Source organism: Nomascus leucogenys, chromosome 22a (genome assembly GCF_006542625.1).
Source record: "Nomascus leucogenys isolate Asia chromosome 22a, Asia_NLE_v1, whole genome shotgun sequence".
NCBI classification, from domain to species: Eukaryota; Metazoa; Chordata; class Mammalia; order Primates; family Hylobatidae; genus Nomascus; species Nomascus leucogenys.
The window spans coordinates 63,263,691-63,276,815 of NC_044402.1; the positions used below are offsets into that span (position 1 = coordinate 63,263,691).

Sequence of the window (13,125 nt, forward strand, 5' to 3'; positions counted from 1 at the left end):
GAGAACATCTGAAAAATCTGCCCAGTAAACAGCTCGCTTTGTTCTTGCTTAGATTTTAATATTTATCTTCCGATCCAAAGCAACATCTGGTGAATGCCAACGGGGAAAAAGATTAGACGTTATGAAAAACAGAAGGCTTTTTCCCCGCTTTCCTTTTTCTTTTCTTTCCAAACAGATTCACAAGTATGAAAAAAAGTCATAGAGAAATCCAGCAGATTGTACAATGTTTATTCAAAAGAAGGGGTGTTGCATAGGCGGAATTACTGTAGATCTAGGATTTAGAAGCCATAAGCGTATAAGCATTTTTTTCAACTTAAAAAAGAGCCTCACAAATAAACACCACAACTTTCCAAGTTAACCCCCCTTTTCTAAACAAATAAAGAAGTGTGACCGTGTTAGTAATTCTGGATTGCTTTCATTTCAGCAAGGAGTTCCTTTCCTATACAGGGCGGTGTCTCATGGCTGAACATTGTCGTGTAAACTTCTTTATGTCTTACGTAGATAGAGTGGCTACCTTTGATTATCTAATGAAGGCCTCTTTTCTTTTTCTTTTTTTTCTTTTCTTTTTCTTTCTTTTTTTTTTTTTGAGACAAAGTCTTGTTCTGTCGCCAAGGCTGGAGTGCAATGCCATGATCTCGGCTCATTGCAGCCTCTGCCTCCCAGGTTCAAGGTACTCTCATGCCTCAGCCTCCCCAGTAGCTGGGATTGCAGGTATACACCACCATGCCCAGCTAATTTTTGTATTTTTAGTAAAGACAGGGTTTCATCATGTTGGCCAAGTTGGTCTCAAACTCCTGAGCTCAAGAAATCCACCCGCCTTGGTCTCCCAAAGTGCTGGGATTATAGGCATGAGCCACCGTGCCCTGCCTCTTTTCTTATAAAATATGAAACTAAGCAAGACCACTTCCCCACAGTGAAAGAGATAACCAGTTCTTTTCATGGCAGTCTGACTTTGTGATGTCCTGAGACAGTTTGTGTCTTAGTGTGAATTTGGCACCAGAGGTTTAGGTTTAGCTGGAGGAAAAGAGGAACCTCCTTGGCTGGTTGCTTTCTAAAAGGGCGAGAAGAACTCTGTTTAGCTCACACAGGAAATGGAGTGCTGGGTATTGTACTCAGGTGAGACTGGATTTCAGAACTTACTGATGCTGGACACCAGGAAGTACATGTCAGTAGTTCCTGGCTCCATTGAATTCAGGGACTTCATCTGAATCCCCGAAACTCTTCCTTTGGAGTTCTTCCATGCTCTTCCTCTTCATTGTATGGGATGGCTGGAGCAACTGAGCCTCACACCCCATTGACGGTATAGTGTTACCTGTGAATATCATTTCAATGGTGCTGCTCAATGTTCTGGCTATTGCAGTAGGCAAAAGTGGGTATGTTTTCTTTTTTCTTTTTTTTTTTTTTGAGATTGAGTCTTGCTCTGTCGCCCAGGCTGGAGTGCAGTGGCATGATCTCGGCTCACTGCAAGCTCCGCCTCCTGGGTTCAAGCCATTCTTCTGCCTCAGCCTCCCCAGGAGTTGGGACTACAGGTGCCCACCACCACGCCTGGCTAATTTTTTGTATTTTTAGTAGAGACGTGTTTCACTGTGTTAGCTAGGATGGTCTCGATCTCCTGACCTCGTGATCCACCCACCTCAGCCTCCCAAAGTGCTGGGATTACAGGCATGAGCCACCGCGCCCAGCCAAAAGTGGGTATGTTTTCTTGAGTAAGAATTACAATAAGTGCCCTATGATTTAAACAAACAAAGTTTAGTGGGGATGAGAGTGGGGGAAACTGGCAGTGGTCTTTGTTGCCAGTGGGAAGGTAAGGCAGTGCAATCGTCAGAGGACAATTTGCCAATTCACGAATAACCTTAAATTCTTTATACTCTGTGACCCAGCAATTTCTCTTCCAGGATTTTATTTTAAGAAAGTAGATAGAGATGTGTAATATTTATAAACAATCATGTTCTTTGAAGTTTCAGGTATCAAAAAAAATTTGCAATGACACAAGTTTTAGTAATAAAGAATGTATTCAAATGATTTGATACTAAGTCACCTTTAAAAATTAGGATGTAGAATATTTAACCAGACAGGGAAATGTTTATCATATATCGAGAAGTGAAAATCATAGGTCTCAAAAGATTATATCAATTTGATCCTACTGTTGTACATAGTGTATATGTTTGTACGCACATAGGTTACTAGAAAAAAAGCTGGAAAGATTTATCCAAGAATGTTGATGGTGCCTATCTCTAGGTGGCTGGAGTAATGACCATATTTATTTTCTTCATTGAGTTTTTATGTGTTTTTCAAGGGAACACAATGCTGTATTTCCCTGCCATCCACAACAACTATGGGGTTTGATGTCATTTGACAAAGGGAGAAGTGCATCTGTGGTAAAAATTATACCCTGTCTATTCGTCTGTCCATCCATCCCTCCATCCATCCATCCATCCGTCCATCCATCCATCCATGATCCATCCATCTATCCAGTATATCCATCCATCCATCCATCCATCCATCCATCCATCCATATTTCATCCATCCATCCCATCCATCCATCCATCCATCCATCCATCCATGATCCATCCATTTATCCAGTGTATTCATCCGTCCATCCATCCATCCATTCATCATCCATCCATGATCCATCTGTTTATCCAGTATATCCATCCATCTATCCATCTATCCATCCATCCATCCATCCATCCATCCATGATCCATCCATCTATCCAGTATTGATGACGTCCCTACTCTGTTCTAGGTGTTGTGACAGGTACTGGTGGCTCAATGGTGGATGTCATGAAAGTCCCTGCCCCTTAAGGATAGAGAAGAAAGTCAGATAATAAACAGGATGATCCCGTGTTGTTATAAGTGCTATAAAGTGATAGAAAAATAAAGGGGGGCTACTTTAGAGAGCGTACTTAGAGGAGGCTTCTCTGAAGAAGTCTTTTATGTTAGGAAGAGAAGCAGGTGTCTTTATGGAGGGTCAGGCAGTGGCAGCAGCAAATGCAAAAGAACTGTCGAGTTTTATGACTATTCAAAGGCCAGGAGGGTGGGAGTAGACTGAGAAGGAGGAAAAGTGGGCCCAGGTGAGCTTGGAGAGATATGTGAGGCATTGAAGGCCAAAGTAAAGAGTTTGGATTCTCTTCTAAGTGAAGATTAAGTAACTTCCCAAAGTCACACAGTCAAGCCATGGCAGTGTTGAGACTGAATTCAAGGCTTCTGATGCAGTGTGCTTAGCGCAATGCTGTGCTGGCAGCCTCAGTGTGAGAGCCCTGGCTAAGCTTTGTGGGTTCAGTGACGTTTCAGAGCCACAGGAAGCAATTTCAGGGGAAGTGAGAGAGAGAAAATGACTGCAAAGTGTTTTCCCTCCCTATCCTAAGGAGCACAGCCAAGGTTACTTGCTTACTTTAGGATTTAATCAGATCAACTAAAGAACAATAGTTTGGGAGTCAGGAGTCTTAAGTTCTAGAACAATCTTTGCCACCATTTTTACCCAATATTTTTAACTACATCCCCCAAAATAAATATTTGTATGTGTCCAGTGTGTATGCATGTATATCTGTATCTATATCTGTACATACATTGATCTCTCTGTCTATATATGCTTACGTTGCATATATATATATGCTTATATTTATACTTAAATATGGCCAACTGTGCTTCTTAATTCATAGGATTATTGTGGAAGAAACCATGGAAGAGTAGCTAGCTATTTAGAAGCTTTGAAATTTTGTAAATGTTAACCTATTTTGGATATCCTGGTGTCTCAGCTAATTTTGGTGATAGCTTTTTAATGAAAAAATTTCTAGCAAGGTAGTTATGGAAATATGGAAAGAAGTGTGAGCTGAAGCTGGTAAACAAAAAGTCCAAGCTAACAGAAAGGGGTTTAATTCTCTTCAGAGCAAGAATAACATGCTCAGCAAAACCAGTGTGTTTCTAACAGGCAAACAGAGGGCAGAGTGACTCAGCCCATTTTACTTGTACCTCTGCCAGCGAAGAGTCAGGAAAGAGCATAAGAAGGTTTATGAGGCAAGTGGAAGCCCAAAGCCAAGAAAGGCTGTAAAAGGAAGTTGGTCACTACTTTCCTTGAGTTCAAGTCTGTAGTCTCAGATCATTCATAAACTGGGTACAAAAAACTCACTCTTATGATTGAGGACCTATTGCTGGCAATGAACCATGAGAAGGGGTCACATAACAGAGGTGATGGGCAGATATTCTATGAACCTAAAAAGAGGAGGAATTCTGGAAATTTAGACAACTAAGCTTGGTGTTATCCCTGACAAAATTCTAGAATGAACTATTCATCAGATAGTTTGTGAGCCTTCAGAAGTGAAAGTAGCCATCTGGAAACCAATTTACGAAGAATGTGATGGTGTGGGAAACCAACTTCATTTCCTTTCTGATAGGTTTATAAGTGACTTATGATATAAACATAGAGGGAGACCTTCACAAACTATTCCAACCACTTCTCCACCCCCAGTAACAAAAAAAGGTTCTAGGTGCAAAGCCCAAAGTGGTCTGATGCAAGCCTCAAGTTGCTCTGAAGTGAGGTGTTTTAAAAGTCTGCATGAATTTTGCATTTGGTTCCATCACATTTCTATATTGATCTAAATATTACATTACATTTTAATTTAAAAGTTAAATTACTTTGCTTTTCCTTTCTGAATCTTGGAATATGACTGACGCTCCAGGAACAAAGGATGGATTCATCCTGTGGCTTTGTCTGCCCTGTGGACGAAGGATCAGCAAATGGATTTACAGCTAGGTCGCAGGCTACAGATTCAAAACAAATTTGAGCAATGAGTCTAAACCAGTGAGAGAAATGTAACAATAATAAATGTAAATTTCCACATTTACATTTTTAACAATAATGCTACTAAAACTACTACCTCCAACAGCTATAATGCGAGCTGCCTTTATTGGATTCGTATTGTGTGCCAGGTTCCATGCTAATCGATTTATATGCTTCATTTTGCTCAGTTTCTTCAACACCTCCACAAAATAGGTACTTGATTATTGGTAACTCCATTTTATAAATGTGGAAACCAAAGCTTAGTAAAGTAATGGCTTCAATGTCATGTAGATGGTAACCATCTGCCCTGGGATTCAGATCCAGCTGATCTGCTTCCGAGCCTAAGCTTTACATGGCAGTGCTCCTCAGAAAATCATTTGAACAAACACAGCATGGTGAAATCCTCAGAAAGCTGCAGCTCTGAGACTTTGAGTTGACCACTATCTAAGTATAAGCACGGTGGTCTTCAAAATGAACACAGTGTCAGGTACCGTGAGAAGGAGGCTCAGATAAAGGCGGACCAGAGTCCCAGTGGTCAGCCCAAACAATCTGCCTTCAGATCTGGGTGGCATGATGTTAACATATTGACAATCTACCTTATTAGGTCTAGAGGACTGTGGGTTTGGAAGTCATGTCTTAGGTAGATACAGAGTGGAGAACATTTTAGCATGAAGAAGAGAAGATTAAGTGGTGAGATGTACTAGTTATCCTGCTGATTATTTCTAGCAAATTGTGGAAGAAAACATTTAGACATTGATTTGAAAAAAGATGGTAGGGTTTGAAATGGTGTACGGTTTCTCAAGCGGTGACCTTTTTGCCCTTCTCTCCACCCTTCCTGGTCTTCCCGTGGGATCTGCCATCTTCCTGGCTGATGTTCAGTCAGCATTTCAAAACTTGAGAGCACTGCTCTGGGAAACAGGACCATCTGGTTTTGACCTCAGAGCTACCGTAGTTCTGTGTTTGACTTTCTGAGAATCTCTTGATCTCTTTGGGTTACATTTTTTACACCTCTTCCTAATTTATAGGCTGAAATGAGATCATACATATGAAATTGTTGACAAATATGAAACATCATGCATTATTATTACTGATAATTTTTGAGTTAGTTGCAAAAATGCCTACAGCCAGGATGATTCTTGAATAAATATCACACCTGTTGAGGATGACACCCTTCACTATCCATGTCCTCACCTTCTCTAGATGGCATATTTTTAGACTTTCTGTAATGCTACACTGCTGTTTTTTATTTTAAATCCAGCCTGGCTTCTCCCCTTAAAGCAAGAGGACTTTTAAAGTGAGTGGCTGGTAGTATAACTGGCACATATATCGAATCTCCTTAGTCTGGGCTGTTAAGTAAGTTTAATTAATTTACTAAGTTAATGTTCCACTGCTAGCAACAGAGCCTCATTGCCATCAGCTGGGGAGAGGGAATTGCAAGCCTAAATGAGCTCATTTTTGCACAGTTGGAATTAGGGACCAGTTAGCCAGTTGTGTGGGTTTTCCAATTTCTCCATCTGCCCTAGGGGGATTCAGGCAATTACTCCCCCAACACTAAGTATGAGTAAGAGCAGGAAGAGGGAAGGGGAAAAGAAAAAAAATAAAAACAAAACTCTCCCCAACATTTGTTACCCTTTTTGGAAATGGAAGTATTGTCCGTGCATTTCTTGTTAAGCTGGGCTAGGAGTCGCTTTTGCTGATGTTTTTAATAGATTCGGAAAAGAGAAAGGCCTCAGTGAAAGATATTTACCATGTGCATTTTCATTGCAGAGTGTGCAGATAAAAGGAAAAACAAATAAACAATAAAAGAATGGAAACAAAATTACAGAAATTTGCAAAATTTGACAAATGGTGGCCTGTAGTTGCCACAAGCTAATGGCTTGCAATGATTAATAAGAGTAAAAATAATTGCATTTCATTAAGATTGATGACACCCCATTTAACCTCCCCTCTCGTTTCAGCCCTAAAGTGGAAAGAGATGAAGTTCTCATCTATAATAGCTCCTGTAACATTACCATGGAAACTGAGGCAGAGATGGAGTGTGAGACGCCCAATCAGCCAATTACCGTCAAGATTACTGAGATACGGAAACGCTGGGGCCAGAACACTCAGGTATAATCAAATCTTTTTTACAGACTGATTCAAACAGCTCAAATTAAATTTGTAATATTGTGTACATTAAAAAAACAATTTAGTCCAAATGGCAGCGATATATAATATTAAATGCGCTCAAACTTTGAGGAGCTGGTCTAATGCACAATATCTGAATTCATAGTTAACTCTGGTTAATCATATATTTTCTCAAAAATAAATGAGTGCTGCCCGGGCTCTTTCAAAGCAAATTCTGAGCAGATAATCTCCTTGGCATTTTGTCCTGATTTCTGCATGCATGTTTGAAAGGGGCTCTCTGTGGTTTATTTCTTCACAAAATAAATAGCCTACGATTTAACCAGGTCCTACTGGAAGGCTTCCAAATCACTCAGCCATCCTCAGCTTGGTGGGACATCAATGTCTGCGGGTCCATTTGGTTCATCTCTGTGCCGTGGGGGAGCAGAGTGGAAACTTCAGCTTCTCAGGGGATTACGTGGACATCAGAAACGAAAAGGACCACAGGGTCATTTGGTCTAGCCTCTCTGCCTCAATTCATCCATTTTGAAATTGTCTAAACCACTCCCTCCAAGTGGCTCTTCTAAAAGCGTGTTTGTAAGTCCCCAGAGAGGAATTCCACAGCCTTCCCCGGGAATTTGCGAGAATTGCAATCAGAGGCTCAGGGCTCTTTGGAAATGGATCAGATCATCTTTTACAGCTCCCCAGGCTTCTCACGGCACAAAGATAAAAAATAATATTTATTGAGCACCTACTCCCTTAGGTGCCTTTCTCTTTATGAAAGCAGTTCTCAGATTTTTCTCTTTTTGTCTCTTTTATTTGGAACAAACATTTATTGAGTGCCTATTATGTGGCACTTGCCATACCAGATTCTCTTGTGAATGCTGCTTCAGTCAAACTGTCCTAATCCAAAAGTCAGCTTCCTGGCTTCAAAATGTGTGTTTTTCTATAACTTTTGTACTGGTGCTGAAAATGTATGCTATGGCAAACAACATTTTTTTTCTGTCCTTCCTGGACTGTTCCGTGCCTACCTTTCCATGCTCCTGGGTCCTCACCATCCACTCTGTGGCCTCTGCAGGCTTCTCCCTCGTCTTGACCTTCCCTTTAGGTGATAGCCCGAGGCTGTCACTTCTTGCTTCATCGTGTCCCCCACAAACACCTCTTCCTTTCAGTTTACTGCCAATTTTAATTCTCTCCAGAGCTGCTGACCCCCAATGGCACTTCCACTTTGTTCTGTGCCTGTTTCTCAGCAGTCAGCTGTCAGTGACATTTCAAAAGTGTATTGTGGTGCGCTGAGACTGCTGTGGGACACTGGGTGATCTTTAAGCCTCTCTGGGCCTCAGTTTCTGCTGGGTGCGTAATAACCTGGTGTTGTTGGGATGCTTAGATGAGCAAATGCTTGTGAAAGAGAGGGAGAGGCGGGCTGACCTGGTGTTTAAATGCATGGACTTTGGAGCTAGACTGCCTGGGTTTGAATACATCACTTGCTTCCTGGGGGACTTTAGGCAGGTTCTTTAACCCCTCTGTACTTCAGTTTTCTCATCTGTAAAGTAGGGATAGTAATAGTTCCCACTTCATAGGGTTGGTGTGAGCCACTGAGAGCTGCATCTCACACGTGGTAAATGTCCAATGTTAGCCATTACTGGCAGTGCTAGTTCACTAGTCATAGTGCTAGAAAATGATATGAATTTATTTTTCTATAGTGCTTGCTGCTTTGGCCAGATCATTTCACTTCTTAGATTTATTTAATTTCCTATCATCTCCAAGTCTAATTTTGAATTTTTTTAGGCTTAAATGCCTCACTCATTTAAAAATCCTTATATGACATACATTTGAGTTCCAACCATGTTCAAGGTTCTCTACCGTGTTCTGAAGGAGATTTAAAAAATATATGGAAAGAGACCCCACTTTTAAGAGATATTTGGGAAGTGAGGCCTTATGTGGAAGTAGTTAAGTTTTGAAAAAGGGTACATAGAGTCAATTCATCACAGCTGGGTGGAATGTTGGATGCCATACAGACCAGCCAGCTCATTTCAGAGATGAGTTAACTGAGATTCATAATGAGGGGTGGTTGATAAAGGTCACACAGGTAGTTATCTGGTCTCATAACCCATGTGGCTGTAGTCATTGTGGGGGAAGTAAGCCATTTAATCTTCAGGAACTAGGAATGTGTCTAGTGCCAGTGTGTAGGGAACTCCAGTCCTGAGGGGGTAAAGAGGAGATGGGTACCATCATTGTAGGTTTCAGATGTGATGTGTTACACTCAAGTGTTAGTGATAATGTCATAGTTTTGAACAGTCTATTGGGAGCAGGACCCTATCAAGTAGCCAGAAGTACATGGGGGAACAACAGCAGGGATTTATGGCAAACTCATCTGAACTTATGGCTGCGTTTAGCTCCAATGGGACCCTAAAGAACAGAACAAGAGTCTCAGGCACACGTCCTGTCGCAGTGACTGGATCAATATGGTGGAAGTTAGGAAATAACTATGGCTGGACACAGTGGCCTGGAGTCCAGAAAAACAACATTCTATGTAATGGGAAAATTGTTAATTCTAGGTTCTACTCTTGTTAGGGCGGTTTGGTTTGATTTAGGAACTGGATATAATGAAGTCTATAGGTGGAGGGCTTATAACTAAGTGAATATATAATTTATCACCCAAACCAGGATGCTTTTGAGAGTGCAAGGTTCACAATGAATGATTATGCTGGGATAGTATGTCACCCTTGTTGGGGTGTGTGATTACCCTACCTGGGCTTGGGAACAGAACAACTTATCATACATATGTGACACATGGTTACCCTACCCGTGTTGGGATGTACAATTTCCCTACCTTGGCCTGGGAAAAACTTGCCACCAGTATTATGATGCATGGTTATCTGGGCGTGGGGAAGACCAGCACCAACAAGTGCTTAATCAGGACTACAATCCAGGTCCCCGTTCCAAATTCAAGAATTCCTTGTGTGAGAACCTTGGAACACTAGAAAAGGAAACATTTCTACACTGCTGGTGGGAATGTAAACTAGTAAAACCACTATGGATAACAGTGTGGAGATTCCTTAAAGAACTAAAAGTAGACTACCATTTGATCCAGCAATCCCATTACTGGGTATCTATCCAGAGAAAAAGAAGTTATTGTATGAAAAAGATACTTGCACATGCATGTTTATAGCAGCACAATTTGCAATTGTAAAAACATGAAACCAGCCCAAATGCCCATCAGGAAATGAGTCGATAAAGAAATTGTGGTATGTATACACAATGGAATACTACTCAGCTATAAAAAGGAACAAATTAATGGCATTTGTAGCAACCTGGATGGAACTGGAGACGATTATTCTAAGTGAAGTAACTCAGGAGTGGAAAACCAAATATCGTATGTTCTTACTCATAAGTGGCAGCTGAGCTATGAAGATGCAAAGGCATAAGAATGATACAATGGACTTTGGGGACTCAGGGGAAAGGGTGGGAGGTGGGTGAGGGATAAAAGACTACAAATTGGGTTCAGTGTATACTGCTCCGCTGATGGATGCACCAAAATCTCACAAATCACCACTAAAGAACTTACTCATGTAACCAAATGCCATCTGTTCCCCCAAAACCTATAGAAATAAAAAATTAAAAAAATACATTCTTCAGCCGGGTGCGGTGGCTCATGCCTGTAATCCCAGCACTTTGGGAGGCCAAGGTGGGTGGATCACCTGAGGTCAGTAGTTTGAGACCAGCCTGGCCAACATGGTGAAACCCCATTTCTACTAAAAATACAAAAATGAGCCGAGCATGGTGGCGGGTACCTGTAGTCCCAGCTACGTGGGAGGCTGAGGCAGGGGAATCGCTTGAACCCTGGAGGTGGATGTTGCAGTGAGCCGGGATTTTGCCAATGCGCTCCAGCCTGGGTGACAGAGCAAGACTCCATCTCAAAAAAACAAACAAACAAAAAACCCCAAAACAAACAAACAACAACAACAACAAAAAACCCCAAAAAATTAGCTGGGCGTGGTGGTGCCTGTAATCCCAGCAACTTGGGAGGCTGAGGCAGGAGAATTGCTTGAACCCAGGAGATGGAGGTTGCAGTGAGCTAAGATTGCACCGTTGCACTCCAGCCTGGGTGACAAGAGCAAAACTCCATCTAAAAAAATATATATATATAATTTTTTAGTGACCTAGTGGGAGGGTGTGAGGCAGTGTGGGAAGATTGTTAAGATCAGTACTTACTTTGTTAAAAAATATCAAAGTGGCTCAACAACTTAATTTGAGGTCCTGATGTGTTTGTAAGCTAAACGTTTCTTTCCATTGCTTCCTCCCATTGAGGGGTACAGCCAAGTGAGCAAAAAGCCACTCCCACATGCTTTAGGGCCGCAGGACTGCCTACTAGATTCTAAGAAAAACGGCAGGTTGTCCTCTTATCACAAGATAACTGGTTAATATGTTCCTTTTCAAGGTTGACAATAAAAGTTTAAACCAAAACAAATAAAAAAAAAAAGTTACATAGGTTTTCCTACCGAAGGACTTTTGCGGTCCTTCAATACATGAATACATAATGTGGATTTCTAGGGAGTGCTGTGGTGTGGACTGTTACCTAAACTTTGCCTGTGGAACTCTTTATTCCCAGAATTTCTCTTGGGGCTGGCATCTGTCCTGCTGCCTTCACTCTGGGAAGTGTCGTGTATGCCATGCTCTTCCCCTCTCACAGAGTAGGGGCTCCGAGGTGGGAAAGGTCATCTTCAGGTGGAGCAGCCAACTAAGCTCTATTAACGCCAGTGGCATTTGTGCTACGCTATGAAGGACAGGGTTTAGGTATTCAGGATGCAGAGGAAAGGCATTTTTGGTGGGGGAACAAGCATGCACAAGGCAGCAAGGCTAGAACCCACTGGAATAGCAAGGAGCATGGTGTGTGTGAAGGGGAATGGAGAGTTGTAGGTTTGGAGAGGTGGGCTGGGATTGGATTGTGATCTAGAGTTAAGCATTTGGTCCTTTGATTCAGCAGGTACAAGTAATCCCCAAGGAGTCAGTGCTTGATCAAAGGTGAGCTATAGTCACATTAATCTGGCAGTGAGGTGTGGATGAACTGATTGGTAAACTGACGAGAGGTAGAAGCATCCCAGCTAGGTGAGAGATAACTGGGGCAGGGAAATGGCAGAGGGAATGGAGAGGCAACACACTCAATAGTCAATACTTGATAACTTGTGTTGGACAAAGCGTTCAAATTTGTGGGAGACTAAATGTGGTAGGTAAGAAAAATTGTGTGCTGGCTTTTCAAAAAGACCTTTTTAAAATTTTTAGTGCTATATATCTGTGCTCATGACTTCCAGGTTGGAATCTCTGATCCAGAATTCTCTCCTATACTTTGTTTTTTATTTTATTTACTTATTTTTTTGAGACAGGATCTTGCTTTTGTCACCCAGGCTCGAGTGCAATGGCATGATCATGGCTCACTGCAGCCTCAAACTCCTGGGCTCAAATAATTCCCCTGACTCATCTGCAGTAACTGGGACCACAGGTGTGTGTCACCACACCCAACTAATTTTAAATTTTTTGTGGAGGCGAGGGTCTTGCTATGTTCCACAGGTTGATCTTGAATTCCTGGCCTCAAGCAGTCCTCCCACCTTGGCCTACCAAAGTGCTGGGATTATAGACCTGAGCCACCGTGCCAGACCTCTTCTGAATGTTAGATTCCTGTACCTCACTGTCTACTGCTATTGTCACTTTGATATCAGAATGACACCTTGAGTTTAGCAGGTTCTAAATTGAACAACTGATCTCCACTACTTCCTCCCCCATAGTCCTGAACTGAGTTGGTGGCAGCTCTGTCCTTTTAGTGCTCAGGACATGGAGACCTCCTTGACCTTCCAAAACCCACATCAGATTCATTAGGAAATTCTGTTGGCTCTTTCATTTGACCACCTTGCAGCAATTCTACTGCTACTGTCATCATCGGCATCATCTCTTACTGTTTATTGCAAAGCCTCTCAGCCCTCCTCTCTGCTTCTACCCCTGCCTCTGTTTGGTCTATTCTATTTAATAATAGAGCCATAATGAGCCTTTCAAAATATGTCAGCTAATTTCCTTCTTCTCCTCAAAAAGGGGCTCCCAGACTCTCTCACAATAACTGTATAAGAATCCAGTCCTTATACTGACCTCAAGGGCCATTCCCTGCACCCCTCACCTCCCACCCCAATGCCCTCTTGGCTTCATCTCTCACTTCTCTCACCTTCACCCGCTCTGTTCTGGGCACATTGGCT

General features: G+C 42.0%; 1 protein-coding gene across 1 annotated transcript in view; it reads left to right on the forward strand.

Annotated features, from left to right (window-relative positions):
* The window catches only part of PKHD1 (PKHD1 ciliary IPT domain containing fibrocystin/polyductin), a 475,332-nt gene that overhangs the window by 69,075 nt on the left and 393,132 nt on the right, over positions 1-13,125 (forward strand). Inside the window, exon 34 of the mRNA XM_003254164.4 lies at positions 6,739-6,889. Coding sequence (XP_003254212.2) covers positions 6,739-6,889 — 151 coding nt within the window. The remainder of the gene's footprint in view (positions 1-6,738; positions 6,890-13,125) is intronic.